General features: G+C 42.2%; 1 protein-coding gene across 1 annotated transcript in view; it reads left to right on the top strand.

Annotated features, from left to right (window-relative positions):
- Positions 1–22,736, top strand: part of Pde11a (phosphodiesterase 11A) — a 396,671-nt gene that overhangs the window by 251,166 nt on the left and 122,769 nt on the right. Inside the window, exon 10 of the mRNA XM_031370689.1 lies at positions 16,914–16,964. Within this exon, the coding sequence (XP_031226549.1) occupies positions 16,914–16,964 (51 nt within the window). The remainder of the gene's footprint in view (positions 1–16,913; positions 16,965–22,736) is intronic.

Raw genomic sequence — 22,736 nt, 5'->3', positions numbered from 1 at the left:
AGTAGTCTTGGTTTCTGTTGGTAAGATTCTTACATTTGCCTTTTGCCATCTGTTGATCTCTGGTGTTAAATGTTCTAGCTGTCTCTGACTAGAGCTTGTTCCTCCTGTGGTCTGTAAGCCTGTGTCAGTACTTCTGGGAGATCAGCTCTCCTCTGGTAAATCCCGGGCATGGATGGCTGTGGATCAGTTATGAGTCCTGAGTCCTGGGGTCAGAGCACACCCTGGAGACAGGATCTCCACTTGCGGGAAAGGTGCAGAGAGTGCAGTGGGTCTGTTATCCCTCTTAGGTGTAGTCTGAGGTAGAAATGATCCTGACCAAGCTGCCCTGCGACTTGTGAGGCCTGTGCCTCCCAGCTGGTCCTGCCTTAGAAAGTCCCTGAGTCCCTGGATTAAAGCACTCCCTGAAGGCAGGCTCTCCACTTGCAGGGAAGGGGCAGAGAGGATTGCGGATCCACCGCAGTCACTTGGAGGCTGAGAGGATTCTGTCCCTGTCGCCCTGAGTGACTTGTGAGTCCTGTGCCTCCTGGCTGGTCCTGCCTGAGTCAATTTTCCTTCCTTCCTTCCTTTCTTCCTCCCTTTCTTTCTTTCTTTCTTTCTTTCTTTCTTTCTTTCTTTCTTTCTTTCTTTCTTCCTTTCTTCCTTTCTTTCTTTCTTTCTTTCTTTCTTTCTTTCTTTCTTTCTTTCTTTCTTTCTTTTTTAAAAAAAGATTTATATACTTATGTACACAGTGTTCTGCCTGCATATATGCCTGCAGGCCAGAAGAGGGCATCAGAACTCATTATAGATGGTTGTGAACCATTATGTGGTTGCTGGGAATTGAACTCAGGACCTCTGGAAGAGCAGTCAGTGCTATCAACCTCTGAGCCATCTCTCCAGCCCAACAAAAATAATTTTATAATTGTGGGTACCCCAACCTGAGGAACTGTATTAAAGGTGAGAGCCATTGGCCTAGAGGGAAGTCCCGGCAAGGCCACATAAACACCAGCATTCTGTGTGTTCTTCTGTAATCAGGACAAACAATGTGTCCTTCTGAAATAATAAACCACTCCAGTGGCCCTTTTGATTATTTAAAAAACCTATGAGGTGAGACACATATAAAATATAAATAAATATTCAGGACTTGAATATGCAGAAATATGGTATTAAATGAAATTAGACCTCTAATAATTTCAGATATATTTAAATTTAGGCTTGGAAAACCTTAGTGCTTGTTGTGGTTGTTTTAGAAATAGCAATAATCAATCCATGTTTGCTCAATTAGTCCAAAAGAATACTATGTTCTTCTCCACTCTTTATAACAAACTAGAGAAACAAGCAAGCGAGGAGTTCATTAGAGATGCATTGGTGAGGCATTAATACATTTAATAACTTTCATGATTAAGAAAAACAGCCTCACTTTAAAACAGAATGTAAGAAATACGGCCACTGTGGGAACGAAATGCTTATTTTAAAACATGTATAAATTATAGTCTGCTATGCATATGTAGAGAGTCACGTTGAATCACACTATCAATCACAAAGACCTCTTTAATTTCAGTGTTAATGGTTGAGATCCTCTGTGACAGACGAGTAGGAACTTAGAAAAATAGAAAAATCATTACCACGTGAAACTTTTTCCAAAGAATATGGCTGTCTCTTTCATTCTAATGACATTTACATGATTGAAACGAATAGGCGTTTCCTGACAGTTACATAACAGAAATAAGCCAGTCCATACCCATCTCTTATAATCACTTTTTCCCATGGGTTTAATCAATGTATTAATATCTAATAATCGAATGCCATATGTGTCATATACATTAAACAATATCGAATATGCATATACTACCTCACTTGGAGATTTATCTACCAGCCACAATCTTTATACTACAGAAAGGAACTAAGAAGTAATAAAAACACCACATAAACCACAAAATTCATGTAGTAGAATTCAGGTACTGGGCTCATTTACTCGGTTTTAGACACAACCTGTACCACCATCTGTACCACAATCTTAAATTGCCATTGTTTTGCTCATTCTTCATGGTAACTATTCTGGCACCATGGCATGGTAACCATTCAGCATCAAGTTGTCCTCGCCCTCTGTTTTCAGGGCCCATGGTAGGATTACTTTTCCTCCAGGGTTGGAGTGAAAGGGACTTGTAACTTGTTCTTTGTGCTGGTTTGAATAAGAATGGCCCCCATGGGCTCATATATTTGACTGCTTAGTAACCAAAGAGTAGCATTATTTGAAAGGATTAGGAGGTGTGGCCTTCTTGGAGGATGTGTGCCATTGGAGTGACCTTTGAAGTTTCAAGAACCCATGCCAAGCCCAGTGTCTCTTGCTGCCTGTAGACCATGCTGTAGTTCTTAGCCACTGCTCCAGCACCTGCCTGCATGCCACCATGCCCCCTAACATCATGACAGTGGGCCAAACCTCTGAAACTGCAAGCAAGGCCCCAATTAAATGATATTTTTATAATAATTGCTGCTACCATTGTCTCTGCACAGCAATAGAACAGTGACCAAGACACTCTGGCGGGTGGAACTTAGTTGGAAAGGGAAGGTATCTTCTCTCTTTTATTCACAAGGAAACTGTTCCCTGAGCTAAGAAATTAGGCCAAAATTATAAAGCTAGGGGAGTGGGTTCAAAGGCCACACAATTCTGCTTCCCAGTGCTGGCATCCTAAATGTTGAGAACTAGGAAAACCAAGTTTGTCACCTGGACAGAAATGGCCGACCTTGAGAATTCTTGCTGATAATTCATTAAGGAATTATTTTGCATAAACAAAGTGAAATGCTACTTCTGACCCTGTAGACAAGGAGACAATGAATTCATACTACAAGTCAATGGCAACTCAGTGATGAAGTCTGGTTTCTCTGCTCAGAAATTTAGTGGGCTCACTCACATGACTGTGGCTTAGAATAGCATGTTAATCAGATTGCTTTTGGAAGTCAAAAGCTTTATAGAAATAGTCACTGGAACAGATTTCATAGTATTTTTTAAATCTCCATTTTCAATAGAATTAGAAAGTGAACACACAGAATAAAAAAAAGAAGGCAAAAAAAGAAAAGAAAAATGATAGTTATTAAAATAACTAAAGAAACATTTTTAGCCTTCATGAATGGAGGTATTCAGATCCTATTGGGGCTTGGGAGATGATGCAGTCAAATTTATCTTTTTCCTCTCTGCTCACACTCTGACATCCAACCTGTAGCCTTTGGTAGAGTAAATTTGGGCCATTTTAACATGGAAAAATGCATGGGTAGGCTTTAACCAGTGGTTTTCACAGAATTTCCCCCAAACTATCAGCATCAGCTTCATCTAGGAACTTGTTAAACATGTAAATTCTCAGGCCCCTCTCAGAGCACTGAATTGGGAACTATCTGGTGTATTCTAGAGTTTGTGACCCACTGAATAACAAGTTAAGGTGGGGGAGGGCTTCTGGAATATAACAAAGTGAGGGAACTCCATGGAAAGATTTCAATGGAAAACCCTTGACAAGCCATGTTGAAACAATATAGGTTACGAGAGAATAGATATTGGTCACATCCATCAGTCAGAAGATGCAAGAAGCCATTATGTGTGAAAATGGAAGGAGTTTTATGGTTTTACATTCAAAATGTAAAGACAGAGGAGAAAAGAGATTACACTGGAGATAAGCCAGAAATGTAAAGAGGGGTGAGTCTATGAATTAACAGCCAGTGAGCTGGCCTGTGGATGGAAGAGTCAGTAAGGTGTCCCATGAGCATGGAAGAGTCAGGGAGATACCCAGTAGGTGGAAGGGTTGGTGATCCACCTTATGAGTACAAGGGTCATTGAGATACCCCACGTGTGGAAGGGAAAATAGGATACCCCATGGGTGGAGGCTCAGTAGGATACCCCATAGGTGGAAGGGTCAGTAGGATACCCCATGGGTGGAAGGGTCAATAGGATACTCCATGGGTGGAAGGGTCAGTAGGATACCTCGTGTGTGGGGGGTCAGTAGGATACCCCATGGGTGGAAAGGCCAATAGGATACCCCATGGGTGGAAGGGTCAATAGGATACCCCATGGGTGGAAGGGTCAATAGGATACCCCATGGGTGGAAGAGCCAGTGTTGAGAGAATGGTAGCACTGATACCTTATCTGCAGGTATTTACTTGTGTTTGCTCTAATGAAACTCCATTCATCTTTCCAAAAAGACAGAGGCTAGCAGTGAGGGGAAGGAAGGAAGAAGAAGGCATGGAAGGAAGAAAAGAGGGAGGGGAAGAAGAAAGGAAAGAAAGCTTTATGTTGCTGAACTTACAAATGCTTGATGTGAGCAGCTCTGTGGAGACTGAGGGGCTGAGTCTCACACTCAGTAGGTTGATGGTGTACGACAGACTATGAAGGAACTTAAAGACTAAGGCAAGATTTAAACACAATGAAGATTTGCATACATTTTAAAGAGGCTGTGCACCTCTGTGTCTTCCACATTTAAAGCCAACTTCACCTATGTTTTTAAAGATAAAGGCATCCAGCTGCTGAGCTCCATGAAAGGCAGAGGCAGCACATGCCAGGGAAAACTTAATCCAGTTCTGTTTCTTTACGGCATATTAATTAACCAATATCCAAAGCTTTGTGCATCTAAGCATGTAAAAGTGTTATTTGCTCATAATCTTATGGGACAAGACTTCCAGAGAGTTAGGATGGGTCGAACATCCATATTTCTACAGTACAAGCTCAGGAAGACTTCCAGAGAGCTAAGATGGGTAGACTATTCATATCACCCTGATACCGGCTGAGGGGGTGATAAACTGGAGGTTCCATTTCGAGATGGCTCACTCATTTCTAGGGCTTTGTGGAGCTCTTTGGACTCTCTCTCTCTCTCTCTCTCTCTCTCTCTCTCTCTCTCTCTCTCTCTCTCTCTCTCTCTCTCTCTCCACTTGGTGTCTCAGCCTCTAGGTGTCTCCAGGTGGCTGGAGGTCTCCCACAGGGTTAATGGGCTTTCTATAAAGTGGTTCGTGGTTCACAGGAGGGAATGCTTCAAGAATCAGGAAATGGAACCTTCTAGGCTTCTCTTGGACTGGGCCCAGAACAACTTTCAGAGCAACACTGTGTATCTGACCTTGTTAGTAAAGCCATCACAAGTCTTTCCATCCATGGAGAAGAAGGCACAGAGACACTGCCTTTGACAGGTGATCCTCTTAATCTGCCACATGAAATACGATGGTTGAAGCCTCTGATTTTCACTTCTGGCAAGTGCACAGGTGCAGATGTTTAGTGACTTAGTGGCAAAGGCAAAAGACAGGGCAGCAACCGCTTGAACATCAGTTCTGTCATTATGCATGAGCTGATGGGTTCTAATCAGGAATCCATTTTAAGGACTTACTTTAAAACTTAGATTGAGATTTGGAGTGAAGTCATAGTTTTAATCTAGGTAATGAAAGATTAAGCTAATCATAGATTTGCTTCCAACAACAATGAGCAATCAAGTAAGGTGCGGGCCCCACGTGAAATGTGTTCACCGATGTTGGTATTCTGGCTGGACTCCACCCCCACAGTTACCCAACCACAGCCAGGTAGGCCTGGCCCAGTATAAAAGGGGCTGCTTGGCCCCTCCTCTCTCTCTTACTCTCTTGCCTCTCTTGCTTCTCTCTTACCTCTTGTCCCTTTGTTCCCCCCCTCTCCTCATTCCCTTCCTCCCTCTCTCCATGTGGTCATGGCTGGCCTCTACTTCTCTACTCTCTCCTTCTCTCTGCCTTTCTCTGCCTCTACTACTGTCTTAACTCCCCTCCCCATGCCCTGAATAAACTCTATTCTATACTATACCTTTGTGTGGCTGGTCCCTCAGGTGGAAGGGATGCCTTGGCATGGGCCCGCTGATTCATCGCCTTCCCCACACCCCGCCAGAACATATCTTAAAAGCTCTTTCTCTTTTTATGATCACAACACTCGTTGCTTTTCTGTTGCTGTGATAAGATGCCATGACCAACTTAAGGAAGAGGGTTCTTATTCTGGAATGCTATCCTAGAAGAATGAAAGCCCATGATGGCAAAGTGGAGGCGGTGTAACCATCAGTGGGCATGGTGGCCAGGACAGGAAGCTGAGAGCTCACATGGCGGAGAGCAAGCATGGAGAAGAGAGAGCTAAAAGGAAATGGTGTGAGGCATTTAATCTCAAAGCCCACCCCAACCCCCTGCAACCCCGTGACATACTGTCTGCAGCAAGATTGTACCTCCTAAGCCTTCCTAAACAGCGCCACCTACTGAGAACCAAGGATCCAAGTGCCCAAGACCATGTGGGACAATTTTCACTCAAACCACCAGAACCAGGATGTCAAAAAGAGATGCCCAAAGTTTTTACCACAAAGATTTAGTTAAAGAGGGCACACCACAAATATATGCTGCTATGAGCTTCATGTGTGACCCTTTTCCCCACAGCAAAAGAGCAGCTGATCCTAAAGTCATCTACCTAATAAATATCCTGTTTGTTATCCCAGATTAAGCAGATCTAATTTATTCTACTTAAAAGTAGAAAGTTCAACTCCAAGGAGCTGGAGAGATGGCTCAGCAGTTGAAAGCACTGGCTGTTCTTCTAGGAGTCTTGACTTCAATCCCAGCACCTACATGGCAGCTCACAATATAACGGAATCCAATGGCATCTTCTGGTGTGCAGATTCATTTAAACAAAGCATTCATTCATTCATTCATTCATTCATCCATCCATCCATCTATCCATCCAACCATTCACCCAAAGAACTCATATACATAAAATAAATCTTTTTCTAAATAGTTTATCTCTATAGATTTTTAAAAACATGGCATATATTTTGAAGATAATGATAACCAATCACATAGTGGACTGAAGTAGCTTTTCCGAACATTCCATCCCACTAGACAACAGGGCAGTTTCTAAAATATTTGACAATAGAAACTGATCATTCTCAATGCAGCTGTTCAGGCACCATATTTTATTTTATTTTTTTATTAGATATTTTCTTTATTTACATGTAAATTTCTCCTTTCCCAGTTTCTCCTCCAAACAAACAAACAAACAAAAACAACAAGAACAAACCCCTGTTGCCTCCCCCTCCCCATGCCTGCCACCCCATCCTCTCCCACTTCTTGGCCCTGGCATTCCCCTACACTGGGGGGGGGGGCACAGAACCTTCACAGGGCAGAGGTTCTCTCCTCCTATTGATGATCGAATTTGCAATCCTCTACTATACACGCAGGCACCATATTTTAAGTGCTGTCAACTTTGTTTTAAAAATCCCAGGAGTATGGACCTTCACACAGCTAGATAAACACTCCGTCAAGTCATCCCAAGCAAATTGGCTTCTCTGTGAAGATTGTCGCCTTTCTTAGATGGAGGACCACAGCTGGTGGCAGACTTTATTATGTCAGAGCTCATCAATAGAAATTATTTGGGATTTTGCTTCAAATCAGCTTTGAGAAAGTTGGGTGTCCTGTTCTTTTCATTGATCCCCAAGAGCCACTTTGCCACCAGAGCCATCAATGTATCGCATAGATAAATAGTCATGCAGCCCCTTTCCAGGGAGACAGTCAGTCTGGATCCTCGTGCAGCCTTTGTTCTTCCAGTCTGTGAAGGGGTCTTTATACCCCACCCTGCTTCTCTGGTTAACTTTTCACTTCAGGAGCAAATGCTGGCCACCCAAACAATATCTGGGGCTAGAGCTCTGCCCTCAGCCACCTTAGGTCCCTAGAACTGCAAGGCAAGCATTTGGCTCAGGTCTTACCACACCAGGCAGAGCACAAGGCCTGGCACACTAGTACTGTTTTGTAGCTCTGTTTGCTGCTCTTCTCTTGAAATACATTTAATTGTCCTTTCCTGCTGTGCAAACTCACACAAAAGTGTTGTCTGTTTCCTTCTTCCTTCCTGGGCCTGATAATGGCTTTATCTTGCATCTTCTGTTTTGCTAGGAGCTAGTTCAATCCAAACGTTAATTAAAGTGATGTGGTTCACCAGTAGTGATTTATCTGAGAAACTGTAAAGAATGTGTAAGTCGGAGCTCATCAACAAAACTGAGTTACTAGTTTCCACTTCTAAATACTTTGTAAATTAACTGTGACACAAAAGATAAATCCATCTGGGATAGAAATTTCCCTGTGAAAGTTTAATGTTAGTTCAAGTGTTCCAGGGATCAGTTGTTTACTTTCCTATGTAAGCTTTATAGCAATTTTATTTGGCTGTCAAAAAAATTAACTACCGTGTATATTGTGGCCAACCCCTCACAAGCTACTGACGTTTTTCATAGAGGAAGACAGGGTGGATATTATTATAACATTTTGCAATTTTTTCTTCCAAATTATTAAGACACATTTAATGTTTTCTTAAATCTGATCAAACATACTATTATCCAAAATGTATGTTGCACCTCGATCCATGCTATGCAGCGGAAAGCTTGGGAAATTATAAAATAAATATAGCTTGGAATTGTAGAAGGATCCTTTAGCTTACCCAAGGATGCTCAAAACTAATAGTTAATGTGCATGTCTTCTATGCATTGGTTTTTTTTGAAAGTTTATTTATTTTTTTGGATGTACATATTCACAAATATAGTACATATTGATAGGGTATTTTTTGTCACATTCTTTAAAATTTATAAAATATTATAACAATAAAAGTGAGTATTATAAAAGTTGTTTGGTATAAAACAACAATCAATTTAACAGTCTTATGTAGATGCTTATCTATAGCAATAGTGAAAATACATTTTTCTCAATATAAATTTTAAATAACTCCAAACATATTAACTGTATACTTCAAAACAATACATCACTACTAGTATTTTCTTAAATGAACATAAATATATAAAGTCTTTTTGTTTGTTTTGTATTTAGTAGAATTTAAAATCTTGGCTCTTACCGTGGTACAAGCCCAAAATAAGAATAATTTCTTCTGTGCATTGTTAAACCTGTTCTTGACTATAATAATTTGCTTGATTTTTGGTCATCGAATGTGCTGTATAATTTTGTTCATATATAAGACAGTGATAATTTTCTTTTGAAGACTGGCTGGGCTGGAAGTAATCAGAAATTACTTCTGTTCTTTTCCTGCAACTCCACCACAGATGGTAGGTTAATGAGGTTATATAGTTCTATTCGTTTTTGAGGACTGTTATAATATAACAAAATACCACAGGCTGGATGCCTCTAACCCGGGAAATTAATCCCATATTTCTTGAGTCTTAAGGTCAAGGTCGAGACACCAGTGGTTGGGTCTCTTTTGCAACCTTTGTTTTTGACTTACAGATGGTTGTCTTCTTCGTGTGTGCTTGCATGGCCCCTTCTTACTCTGCGTGTCGTATGTGTCCCCTAAGGTCACGTGCTTGTAAGCACACCACTCACATTGGACTAGGTGCACTCACAGGACCTCATTTTACCTTAATTACCCCCTCACAGATTCTGTCTCCAAATATGGCGACTTTCTGAGACTTAGGGAATTCAGTATGTGAATTTGGCGGAGTGAGAGACACAATTCAGCTCATAGCAGAAGCACTGTGGAAAATATTCAGCACATTTGGTAAACATCCAGATTAAACATTCCAAAGAAAAACTCACTGGGTGATAAGGGGATGGGTGGAGGAAAGTGAGGATCTTGGAATGCAGCTTAGCCTCGTGTACGGGTTTGTTCTTACTCCTGTTGACTTGGGCCAGGGAGAAGTTGGGTGACCTTGGGTCAGGTTAGTAGGTAGGCTTGAACTTCAGTTTAATGGTGGATCATCTTAGCATAAATAGATCTCATTATGTAAGCATTTATTGCCCATATGAAGCACAGTCTTAACTCATCCTTTCTGTATTTGCCTTATCTGACACTGTTACCCACACCGCTCAGTTTATGATCAGGTGTGGTATTTGCTGTTAGTTCATCGAGGAAATAGCACCTTCTCAACCTGCTGATGAAAGGAGCCAGGAGAAGATGGGAGATAAAGATTATTTTCTTTTAAAATTATCTTATGTTTTATATGTCAGTTCACAAAATATGCTAAGTGGCAACTAAGTGTCAAGCCCACTCCTAAGGGGAGGATCCACATTGGTGGTCAAAACTAATGCTAATCTTTGATTTCATGATCTCGTCAACCAGCTTTTCAGTGCTGTGAAAACAAAGGCTCATGGTTTCATGGCCACTTGACCTTAGACAAGTCTGAGAGCCCAGGCTGGTGCAGAGATCTCAACTCAAGGCACCTGTGAAGAAAGGGGAGACAGAAGAGAGAAGCTAAGGACAAAATGCGCCTTTTGGAGGCATGTCACCAGTGGCCTGCTTCTTCCAATCAGGCCCCACCTCCTACATTTCTACCATCTCCCTGTTGTTGCACCACCAGTCAAGGTTCAAACCTTCCACCCTGAGCTCCTGAGGGACATTCCAGACCCAAACCACAATAATGGTGCTTGAGCTCTAGGTAGGTGGGGACAGTGGCCATTGTGGTGAGTGATGTAAAAAGCATCCACTTTACTCAAAGGGTACAGGCATGAAGAAGTGGTTTCTTGAAGTGACCAGGGAGGATCTCACTGAAGACATGAGCGTCAATCTGACGTCAAAAGGTGGATCCCTGCCAGGTAATGAGAGCAGAGGAAGTTCCCAGGTGCAGAAGAACTTGGTGGGTTAATGATCCAAAAGCACGTGGGTGGGATTGGAGTAGACAGAAAAAGACAAGTGGCATTAGAGGAAGTTTTAAGGGTATCAAGGGCCAAATGGTGCAGGACCTACTAGGCCCATGCACAGGACTGAATTAGCCTGCCAACCTAAAACCTGTAACCCATCTGTAGGCAATGCCGGAGGAAATGTGGCAGACTTGTGGGAATCCGGTGGTCTTCATCTCGGGTACAAAATAGTCAGGGTTTGGCATTTGTAAGTTTACTCTGTCTGACGGTTACACGGAGACGGGAGGCATTCGTGGTCTGAGCTGAGAGGTTATGATGGACTCAAAGGAGAGGCGGAGTTACCCGAGGCTTCTGGTTTAAATAAATCGCTGGATAGGGCGCTACTCACCCGAGTCAAGGAAGACTGAAAGAGAGGATTTGTGCTGGGCCTTAGTTTTCCTTTGGTGCTGTAGTGAATCTACAATGCAGTGAATTAAAATAACACATGCTTATTATGTTGTAATCCTGGTGGTCACAAGTCTACCCGAGACCTTTTAAGGCCAGCCTCAAGATGTAAAAGGTCTTTGTTTCCACGAAGATGCTAATGGACAGTCTGCATACCTGACTTTTCTGCATTGTGGAGCTAACCTTCATGCTGTGGGCCATCTCCTACCCCTCCCTGCCTAGTCAAGACTCACACCGTGCCACTCTGCTTCTTCCTCTCTCTATTCTTACACTTGGAAGGACCATGTGGATTCACGAAACCCAAGTACTTACTTTTCAATGTTAATTCCTTCTGTGAACAACTTCTCTTTGCAATATAACATAACGTGTTCACAGATACCAGGCGTGCCTTGGGCGTTCAACATGAATGAGGTGGATCTGCAAAGTGTTGTTCTGTCTAGGACATGTGGAAAAATCAACATGTGGACAATAGCAACTAACATGTGTTGAGGCATGTTAAATTTGAGCTGTTAGTGAGTCAACCAAGCAGGAACTCACAATGGTGGCCGTTGCCAATGTTAGTGACAAATACAGAGAGATCCACTAAATGTAGTTGTCAATGCTGTGGAAAGCATGGGGTGATGTAGCATCCCTGAAAGAGAGGAAGTCCTACAGAGCTACCATGTGTCAAGTGAAAGAGGAAAGACAAAGAAGAAAGCAACAGAAAGACCAGAGAAATGGGATGGAAACCCAAACAACTTGCCACCAAGGAAGCCCAGCCTGGAGCCTTAAAGAAAGACGGAAGGAGCCGTCCTCCAGGTTCAGTGCTACCCTACAGAGCATCCGAACATCTGTCAGTGGACTTGTCCACAAGAACTTGCAAGCTGCCGGGCGGTGGAGGCACACACCTTTAATCCCAGCACTTGGGAGGCAGAGGCAGGTGGATTTCTGAGTTCGAGGCCAGCCTGGTCTACAGAGTGAGTTCCAGGATAGCCAGGGCTACACAGAGAAACCCTGTCTCGAAAAAAAAAAAAAAGAAAGGAAGAGAGAGAGAGAGAGAGAGAGAGAGAGAGAAATTAAAAAAAAAAGAAAGAACTTGCAAGCTTGTATCAAGGCTGCAGTGCAGAGACAAGGGTGGCATTGAGACTGATGAAGGTGGGGTGATGATCGTGGTCCAGATGTTGAAGTTCTATGTGACATTGGCAGTATATGCAGATACTTTTAAAACCAGCTAGGTGGGCCTAGTGAGATAGCTCCTTGCATCAAGGCCCTTGCTACCAAACCTCATAAACTGAATTTGATACTCAGACTTATATTGCGGAAAAGGAGAACCAATGCCCACAAGTAGTTCCCTGACCAACACACACACACACACACACACACACACACGCACATCATTTTTGGGTCACAGTCTTTGCATTAAGAAGCTGCACATGTAGCAGATCACAGCTGTGCATTAGTTCCCTACCTTAATGGGTAGAGAAGTCATTGGCTTTCATGGTTACACCCTGTGTTTGCAACAAATATAGAAAGTCAGCTGGAGAAATAACTTACCTTGGCCTTCCTAGATGGATGTGAGTGCTGGTTTAGGCAGCACTTGTAAAGCTCCAATGATACAGAGATTGGTGAGGTCTCTGTGCAAGGATGATTCCCCAACTCAGGGGGTGTTCCATGCTCTCTCCTAGCACATGCAACCCTGGGTCCAACCAACAGCACTTGTCTTAGTTATTTTACTATTGTTGTAAAGAGATACCATGACCAAGGCAGTTTATAGAAGAAAGAATTTATAGTGGTTTATATAGTTCCTGAGGTTCGAGCCCGTGATCATTGTGACGGGTAACAAGGCGGCAGGCAGACAGGCGTGGTCCTGAAGCTGTAGAGAGAACTCACATCTCTCACACAGACACAAAGCAGAAAGAAAGAAAGAGCTAACTGGGAATGGTTTGGGCCTTCGAAACACACCTCCTCATCCTTCCTAAATAATCCACCAACTGGACACCGAACAGACATATGAGTCTGTGGGGGTTATTCTCATTCAAACCGACACAGCACTGAAAAAAAAAAAATCCTCCCTAACTTAGTTTACAAAGTCCTTTAGCTCTAAAAAGACAGAAGTGCTTTGAAGAATTATGCTAAAATAACCCTTAGAAACCCTCAGGATTTCTTTGTCTGGAGTAACTTGATTCTTTGTCTTGGTTGTACCGGGACTGCTGGCAGGGACTTACTACACATCTCCAAGTTCTCCCTGAGGGCTCAAGGCTGCAGAACAGAGAATTCCTTCCCGTTCACCCCCAGGTACTGGACCTTTCTGGAGCAGGTGAAGAAGAATCTTTCTATTCTTGAAGTCAAAAGTAGTAGCTCCTAATAGAGTTCCAGTGCTTGGGAGGCTGAGGCAGGGGGATCATCCCAAGTGTGAGGTCAGCCTGGCTATGTCATGGATTCCAGGAAAGTCTGGAACATCAAGTGAGATCCTGTCTCAGAAATGCAAAACAAACCAAACATATTCTGAGCCCAGTTCCTTCTCCACCCTATTGCCTGGCTCCGAGTCACATCATAGGAGATAGAGGGTCTCATAAGCAGATTGAAAAGTTAAACCCAAAAGCTTCTTGATTTTATTATTTGTCAAGTTAAATAAAATAAACAAAGAAAATGTAGTAGTCCCGAGAATATACCCAATGTACTTATTTCCTTAAGCCTTAGCTTTGCCCTATGCACAAAATTAGTTTGGTTTATCATAGACCTAAACATAAAGAAACAAACAAAAAAGTTTTGGAAGACAGTGCAAGCTGTACACATGTGGGCAATTGTATGCACACACACGCACATGCACACACACACACACGCACACACACACACACACACACACACACACACACACCAGTAACTTTCATGCTTCTTAGAAAAGACACATGAAACAGTAATCATAAAAATGGGCAAGTATACTAAATCAAATTTTAAAACCTCAGTTCATTAAAAACATAACCAGAACAATGCACACAATTCCCACGCCTGTAGTCTCAGCTGCTGAGGCGATATTCAGTGCAGCACAGTAGCCCTCCTCTTTAAAACCAGCAAACAAAAGTGTACTGTTACACTACACTGGGAAGCAGTGCTTGTGAATATATGTACATCTATTATAGAACTTAATTCTAAAAATACAAAAAACTTTATACCTCACCTATAAATGAGTTGTGCGTGAGTTATAATTGAAATGAAGTAATAAATGAAAAAGAAGCTACTGTTAAGCGAGCAGAGAGCCTTAGTCTGTAATAGTTATTTGCTTCACTGATTCAAATAGTTTCAATTTAACATTGTTAATAGGTTTTTTCTTTTTCTTTTTTTTTAAGATTTATTTATTATTATATGTAAGTACACTGTAGCTGTCTTCAGACACACCAGAAGAGGGCATCAGATCTCATTATAGGTGATTGTGAGCCACCATGTGGTTGCTGGGATTTGAACTCAGGACCTTGGGAAGAGCAGTCAGTGCTCTTAACCATTGAGCCATCCCAGCAGCCCCAGTTTTTTTCTTTTTGTTAATAATAAAGGGAGTGGAAAATTGATTCTAGTGGCAGAAATTTGAATTGAATTGCAGTTTTGGATTTGGTTTTGTTTACTCTGGGTAGCTGCTGATTTTAAAGACTTGATATTCAAAAAGGAACTTGCGAACACTAAGAAAATCTAAGACAATAATAAAGTTAGAGATTACTTTGACAAAATAGAACCAAAAGTACAGAATGTTGATTGAAAAAATATTGCATCAACTAAGATCATAATATATGATACCAGCCAAATATATATGGGGTAGATCTTTAACTGACTATTCCCATAATCAACGCAAGTTAATGTATGTACATTATGTATGTAATAACATAAGTAATTGTATACCGGAAATAGACATGTACTCTTGCATTAAATTTTCCTAAGAACTCTGTGAAATACAAACCCACCTTAGGTAATAATGTTACAATTAACATTTTGCTGGTGGAAACTCATTTTGTTGTTAATAAGCAAACCTAACAAATGTTATTTATCTCACAATATAATGTTTTTGTGAGTCCCTTCTGAAAGCTATGGAGAAAAGTGGTAAAGGCAAGGAGTGGTCGCACTCAGTAGGAGGCAGAGTCTTCACTTCCAGTAAATGCTGCAAGGTTTCGTTTGAGCATTGCAATATTCTGCCATCATGTCCCTTGCTTCATACACACCTGTGAACTCCGCTGCACCCCAATTAAGTTTTAAGAACTTGTTACAAGCTTTACAGTGTAATGTGATTTTTTTTTCCTGTTGAAAATAATGGAAAATGCCCTCCCGCCTGGAGTTTCAGGTGGAGCTTCTGATTTTCATGAACAGCCTGCTGCTGAACACAAGGTGGCTCTATAGTAGTATGACTATGCCACTTGACTAAGGAGATCCAAAGAGCCTGAGCAAGTTCACAGAGCTGAAGTGTAATGCACTGAAAATGTGGCTGCACAGACTGCCTTCAGCCACTTGGGGGCGCTGTCTCCACAGCTGTGTGCTTTCACCCGTATCCGCTTTCCTCAAAAGTTCTTGTCAATGGCTTATTAGGTTGGCGTGTTATGACATTGCTGTATCATCTTAAGCAGAGTTCTGAGGCTAATTATATTTGGGAAATGCTGACCCACAGTTGAGAGGCAAACTGATTCTTCAAGGTTGGAAAGTGCAGGGAGATTTAATGGGTCACAAGGTTCGAGATTAGACTTGAGATTGTATGTGGTAGCAAGTAACATGTAAAATGCATACTTTGTGTGTAGGTGTGTGATACACATGTGTGTTTGCCTGAGAATGTACTAGTACTAGCTACCTTAATGCTCGTTTACCTACTTCTGCTGTAAAAGGAGGACCTGCAGCAAGGCAGCCTGTCAGGAAGTAAAGGCATAAGAATGCCTGCTCTACTGTCTAGAACACCGGTGGTTGTCACTTCATAGACACTAGAGCTGAGTACACCTCTGGGCATCACAGATGAATCCCAGAGGAAAGATAGATAGATAGATAGATAGATAGATAGATAGATAGATAGATAGATGGATGGATGGATGGATGGATGGATGGATGGATGGATGGATGGATAGGTAGGTAGATAGGCAGGCAGGCAGGCAGACAGACAGAAATTACATTTAACCCCCTGTGTCAGTGACTTGGGATATGGTGATAAACCATGAAGATGGATTTCTTGCTCGCATGATATCATCAGGAGCAAGTTGGCCACAGCTCTATGAGGGTGTTTTCTTCATGTCTCAGGCTGCAAAAATAACCCTCTCTGGTCATGGCCTTCTAATAATTCAGGGAGAAGAGAGCTGGTGAAGCAATGTGATTGCCCTTAAGAGTCACATCTGTCACTTTCCCTAACATCCCTGTACCAATAAAGGCCACATGCTAAGGCTAATGTCAGTAGGGTTAGGTATATAATCCTGTTGTCACATGGGTCACCAATAGCTATGTACTCTTCCCAGTGTGTTTAGCATGTAGGAGTAACAGAACAAATAGAAGTGGGGTCAGCAACCAACAGTATCTCCCATAACACACACACACACACACATACACACACACATACACAGACACACAGACACACACACACATTCACACACACACACACACATTGCACATACACACACACACACACATACAGACACACACACACATTGCACATACACATTACAGAGCGTTTCTCAGGAGAGATACATCCTCTGTGGACTGAGGTCTTGACCTGCACCCCGTTCCTTTGAGAAGACTGGTGTAACATAGTCAGACTATGTCACAGATGATTCTTAATCTCTTGTTTGATATTGAAGTCCACTGTCAGGTCAAGGTGGTGTATGTGAGTGAAGCCCGTTTTCCAGGGAGGAGGATTTACGACAACCCATCCTTGTCCATTACTGACGTTCTGTCCTCTTCCCCATCAGGTGCTGTCTTACCACGCCACGTGTTCCAAGGCTGAAGTCGACAAGTTTAAGGTGAGGAAGGGACCTGTAAGCACATACAGTTAAACTTTGTCTGACTCAGTCGTCCTTCTCACAAGGAGTGTGAGCCACAGTCCTGGACAGAGTGGCTTGGAGCCCTTCTTTTTTAGAGAGGTGGGAGAATTACACAATGGAATAGTCCCTGTGTGGTTTACATGAGTCAATATGCTTTCCAATGTGTTGAACATACAGATACAGGGTGGGGGTGGGAGGAGTCTGTTTAATAGCGTGAGAATCTGGACACCTGACTTAGGTTTTGGTTTTACTTCTAACTTATGGCCCACTTAAAAATTTTAGAGCCTTATTCTCTTCTTTACCTATAAAACTAAATCAAGAGATTAGGATCATAGTGGCTAACGTTTATCACATGCTTACTGTATGCCAGGAATACTGTTCCCTTCCCCCTCCCCCTGCTCACCATCCCACCCTCTCCTGCTTCCTGGCCCTGGCATTCCCCTACACTGGGGCATAGAACCTTCACAGGACCAAGGGCCTCTCCTCCCATTGATGACTGACCAGGCCATCCTCTGCTACATATGCTGCTGGAGCCATGAGTCCCACCATGTGTACTCTTTGGTTGGTGGTATAGTCCCTGGGAGCTCTGAGGGTACTGGTTAGTTCATATTGTTGTTCCTCCTGTGGGGTTGCAAACCCTTCAGCTCCTTGGGTCCTTTCTCTAGCTTTACAAGGATCTTTCATGTATTGTCCATCTCTACCTCATGGCCCTGTGAAGGGCTATGCACACTATTTTCCAGCTGAGTAAACCAGGGAGACACTGAGTGACCAGTATAACCAGTAACAAGAATAAGAAGTTTGATGATCCACTCCACCACCGTGTGCCTCCCTGATGCTCTGGGTGACCCCCAACTGGTTCCCACAGCCAACGAGTCTATGAATGAGTCTAAGATGTTCCTTTGTATCTTAGTTACTGCTGTTTCTTTAGGTGCAGTTCAGAATATTACCTTGTCTCCTTGGATTCCTACAAATCATCTTTTAACAACAGCCACAAAACAGGAGCTACATCTCAGTGGTAGAATACTTGCCTACCGTGTCCAGGGCCCTGGGTTCAATCCACAGGACTTCAGGAAAAGTAAAAGCATAAGAATGCTGGCAAAGTGATTTCTCTCCCTTTAAAAGCTTTATTCTTTGCATTTTTCAATTCTGTTTTAAAGTGCTGAGAATTATCAGGAAAAGCCACTGCATCTCTAAGAAATATTATACACTAGGATGTTAATACACGACCTTGCTTGCTGTTTTTCTAGGAGTCCTATCTGCACATAGATCCATTTCATCCTCATAGGGAAAGACTGACACAGAGACCTTTTGTCGTGATCGTCCATGTTAGAATCGAATCATCTGAACTTCTAAAGAGAACAAAGAGAGACCCTGAGTGTGGGGATAACATTCCCCAGGAGGGCAAGGTACACACAACGGATGTGTAATAAGTAGTTACATTAGACAGATGCTTAAAGAAAGGTCTTAGAGTGGTACCCCAGGTCAAAAGGAAAGGCAGTACTATCATGAAGTCATTGCTGCCTCACCCCCAGGAAAGAACGAAGCAATCTAAGCCACAGCAATCAGGGCCTATCTGTGGTAGAGACAAACATCTTAATACTCTTTTAGTTTGTTTCCTTCCCTGTAACAAAATACCTCAGACTGTGTAGTTTATAAACAATAGAGGTTACTTAGCTCATGCTGTACAGGTTGAGAAACCCAAGGCCATGACTGACATCTGCTCAGCATCTGGTGTGTGTGTGTGTGTATGTATGTGTGTGTGCCCCCGCATGTGTGTGTATGTGCGTGCACGTGTGTGCGTGTGTGTGTTTGTGTGTGCATGTGCGTGTGTGTGTTTGTGTATGCATGTGTGTGCGTGTGTGCATTGTGTTTGTGTGTGCATGCACGTGCGTGTGTGCATGTGTGTGTTTGTGTGTGCGTGCGCGTGTGTGTGGTGAGCTTCTTGCTTCATCATAACATAGCAGAAGGCACCATGTGGCAAGATAGAGCAAGCACTCCAGAGAGCTGTTCTAAACCCTAGCTTCCTCTTTGGTAAGCTACGAATCCATTCATTCAGGAGCCAAGGCAGGGTGCTGAGGACCCATCCATCTCCTGAAGTGTCTCTTACCAACACTGCTGCAGTGGTTGCAAATTTCCAACACATGGAATTGGGGGATTTAAATCATGGTATATGCTGACTAGTATATGAACTCTATTATGGAATATATTTTTATATATTTTCTTCATGGTTCTATCTCTGCTGCTTTTCAAAGGTCTTGGACCATAGTGACACTCAGTAAATGCTTAGTGACTGAATGAATGCAAAACATATCAGTATTCTAGATCTTAAGGGAGTTAGACATCAAGAAAATATTAAAACTGTAATTTGAAATTATTTTAGATGCCACTTTAAATTGAATTTTATTTAATGTATACAAATTATATTTTCCATAAGATATTTAAAACTTATTTACATTAGTAAAATTTAGCATGTGTGCATCAAAACACCAGATATTATATGGTAAATCTGTAAAAATTTTATTTTGATCTATAAATTTGGAAAGTTGAACAACAAGGCAAAGGTTTTGTTACCTAGAAATCTGCTTAATGGCTTTACCCAGCTCTTGCTAAAAAGATAATATCACATCCTATTATTCATTTTTGCTGCTATTATGATTATTCTTGTTGCCAAAGCAGGGAAGTAACCAGAAAGAAGAAAACAAAATACATAATGAACTAAATGTGACCATAAAAGACACCCACAGCCACCTTCCAGAAATGCAGCAAGCCACACATGGCCCAGAGCTCTCTGCTTTGTGGAGGTCACTAACCTGCATTCAGGTTTTATTCTTTGCTTTAGAGCAAACAGAACTCCAGTGTCTTAGAACACACCATGCTTTTCTATTATTAGCTCCCAAACATACTAAAAATATGAAGTATTTAAATTTGAGAACAAAGGGTTATTTCATCTTAAAAGCATCAAGATTACTAACTGAACTGATTTATTCCAGATTTTATCCCAAAAGATATTAGCTGGTATCCTATTATAATGTAATTTAGAAATAGTAGTAATTTTAACCAAATGGTTTTTCCTTGATATATAAAGTAAATAAAACATTATCCTAATTGATGGCTTGTGTTCTATTGTAACTGCAGCAATAACATTAAAATATAGTGTGCTTAGAATACTCCTGTGTATAGTCATGGGACATTTATGAAAACTTCAGACTCAGTTGTATACAGCTAAGTAAACAACTAAATAAATACTTTATTTTCACCAGTATATACAGACAAGACACATCTACATATGACTGTGTTGTAAAATGTATTCTCTTTAGCATTTTGAAAGTATGCGTTGTTTTCTTTTAAATAGCATAGAGATTTAAATCCAGAATCAGGGTTATCCATAGGTTTCCTGAGTTAAAGGATAGGTAAAAAGATAGTTTAAAAATAGTCCTAATGTTCACTCTACTTAGCTGGGATCAGTGCTCAGTGATTCAAAGATGACCCCAGAATTTGGGGAAAAAAAATGATTTAATTATCTGGTAATAGAAAAGATCTGGAGTTCAGCTACACACGGGCATATGACAGATCTCAATAGAAGCCCTAGATACAGAAATGTCCCAGAGACCAGAAAGATGTGTCATTTACATGAGTCTGAGAGCCTTTCTGAATCAAGAATGGGTTCTAATGGAAGCAGAGTTCACATGCCTTCCTCTCTACGTGAGTCCACATTCAGCATGCAAGCCAGCTCCTGGATCCATCTCATCCCTCAGCCACCCATGGATCTCTGTTCCTAGCTGAGAACATGAGTGGATGGATGCAAAAGCCTGATCATTGTGATGGCTTCAGTTTATGCAATGCTTCTGATAGCTCAGCCTCCAGAGTGTCAGCCACACACATCAGGAACCAAAGCCTCACCGCAGACCAGAGCAGGGACACATTGCTTCCAGTATGACCATCAAGGGCTAGGAAGGACAGTGCAGGGAGAGGCCACTTGGTAAGGACAGAGAAGGCACACTCTGAAGACCTCAGGAGGCAGTGTGGGTACCAATACTGAGAGTGGAGAGTGAAATCTGCATCCTTCTTTATTCTTAGTTTGCAGCCACTTGTACACATAGAGGGCGTGGCCTAAAGGGGGTTGACTTCATGTGAGATAAAGCCGCAGTGCATCCTCATGCCTGCTGGTTCTGTTTCACACTGCTTCACCTGGTGGATGTCCTCCTCCCCCCATTTTAGAATGCCGTTAAGGAGCTATCTGTGTTCTCCTTTATTCTGACTCCTCCTATTTGTCTTGTTGAGAAAGAATTCAGAGCAATGTGTTGTGGCAGGTGGGAAAACAGGATTAGAGTTTGGCTCCATGTTGTTTCTGTAGCTGTGGTCAAACACCTTGATAAAAGCAACTTAGGGGGAACGAGTTCATTTTAGCTCACAGTGCAGGCTATAGTCCCCAGGGAAGTCACATGGGTGGGGACCTGAGGCAGCTGGTGAGGGCCACAGTCAGGAGCAGAGAGGGAAGGAGAGCAGGCCTGCATGTCCCAAACTCGCGCTCTCCATTCACACAGTTCGGGGCCCCCCACCACAGCAATGATAACACCCACAGTAGCTGGAGCTGCCCACCTCAGTTAACATACCTAACAGACACTCTCCACAGGCTGACCTTATCTACACACACCCTCCCTGAGACTCTCCCAGCAGGTCAGACTAGATTGTTTCCAGCTAGCAACTAAAACTGACCCTCACTGACTTGAAAGCGAGTGTCTCAACACTGCCCAACAAGCGGATTGTGGCTCTACAAGTAAGTCAGAACTCAGGTTTCTTTTTCCTAGTCCTGATATTATTCATACCTCAGGAAATAGTCTTGTTTGTAGGGCCACTCATACACGTGCAAAGATCCCAAACTTCAAGGTACTAATAAATTAACCGCTTTTGGAAGTCTGCTTCTGATTATAGCGTCAATAAATTATCCTTTATGGGCTTATTGCCCTGTGCATTAATGAGCAGGCCAAGATCCAAAGAATGGGTTTTTTTTTTCCCCTCATTAACATTTACTGTTCCATGAACTTGAAATGAGAAAGTGACATCGAGAAAATTTGTGCAGATTTTAGTGCCTGTTTACGTCTCTTCAGCACCACGCTAACAGGAATAGCATATAAAGACCATATTGACAATTAGATCTCTTCGAAGACGGCTAGTTTAAAGGCTTTTAATAACCTGAAGATGCCAGCTGTGATAACATGAGAAAATGAGCTTAGCACACCAATTATATGCTCCCTTGGTTTTACACACTTTCCATGGATTCCATTGCAATGGACAGAGCTAATGGTTCTCCCCAATCTACCCATTAGCATCAACCTGTGGATGTTCTTAGGCTATTCTGCCTCCTTCAATCATCCCTTCTTCCAGTTCAGAACTGCCTGGGTTACAGCTGCAATCAAAGACGAGGCTCGTTTACTGCCCCATAACTGCCTCAGTAATTAAAGGCCAGTAACTCAAGGTGGACTTTTGAGTCTGAACCACCTCTTCTATCATCCAAGTTTTCAGTGTTAGTGCCCAAGCCCCAAACTGATATCATGGCGAAGTAAATAAAACACCAAGAATAGACACTTCTTGTGGCATTTGCATATGGAAATAAGAGTAAAGGAAATGGCAAGGGGCGGTGTCAAAGGTCAAAGGTCATCCCCATCCTCTAGTTGAGATTTAAGAGATCACTTCAATTCACAGGATGAAATCTCATGGAGAAGCAGCTTCAGGCCTCAAGACAACTCACCA

This window comes from Mastomys coucha, unplaced genomic scaffold (genome assembly GCF_008632895.1).
Source record: "Mastomys coucha isolate ucsf_1 unplaced genomic scaffold, UCSF_Mcou_1 pScaffold15, whole genome shotgun sequence".
NCBI lineage: Eukaryota > Metazoa > Chordata > Mammalia > Rodentia > Muridae > Mastomys > Mastomys coucha.
The sequence above is the reverse complement of the archived record's forward strand: the minus strand, read 5'-3'. Positions and strand labels throughout refer to the sequence as shown.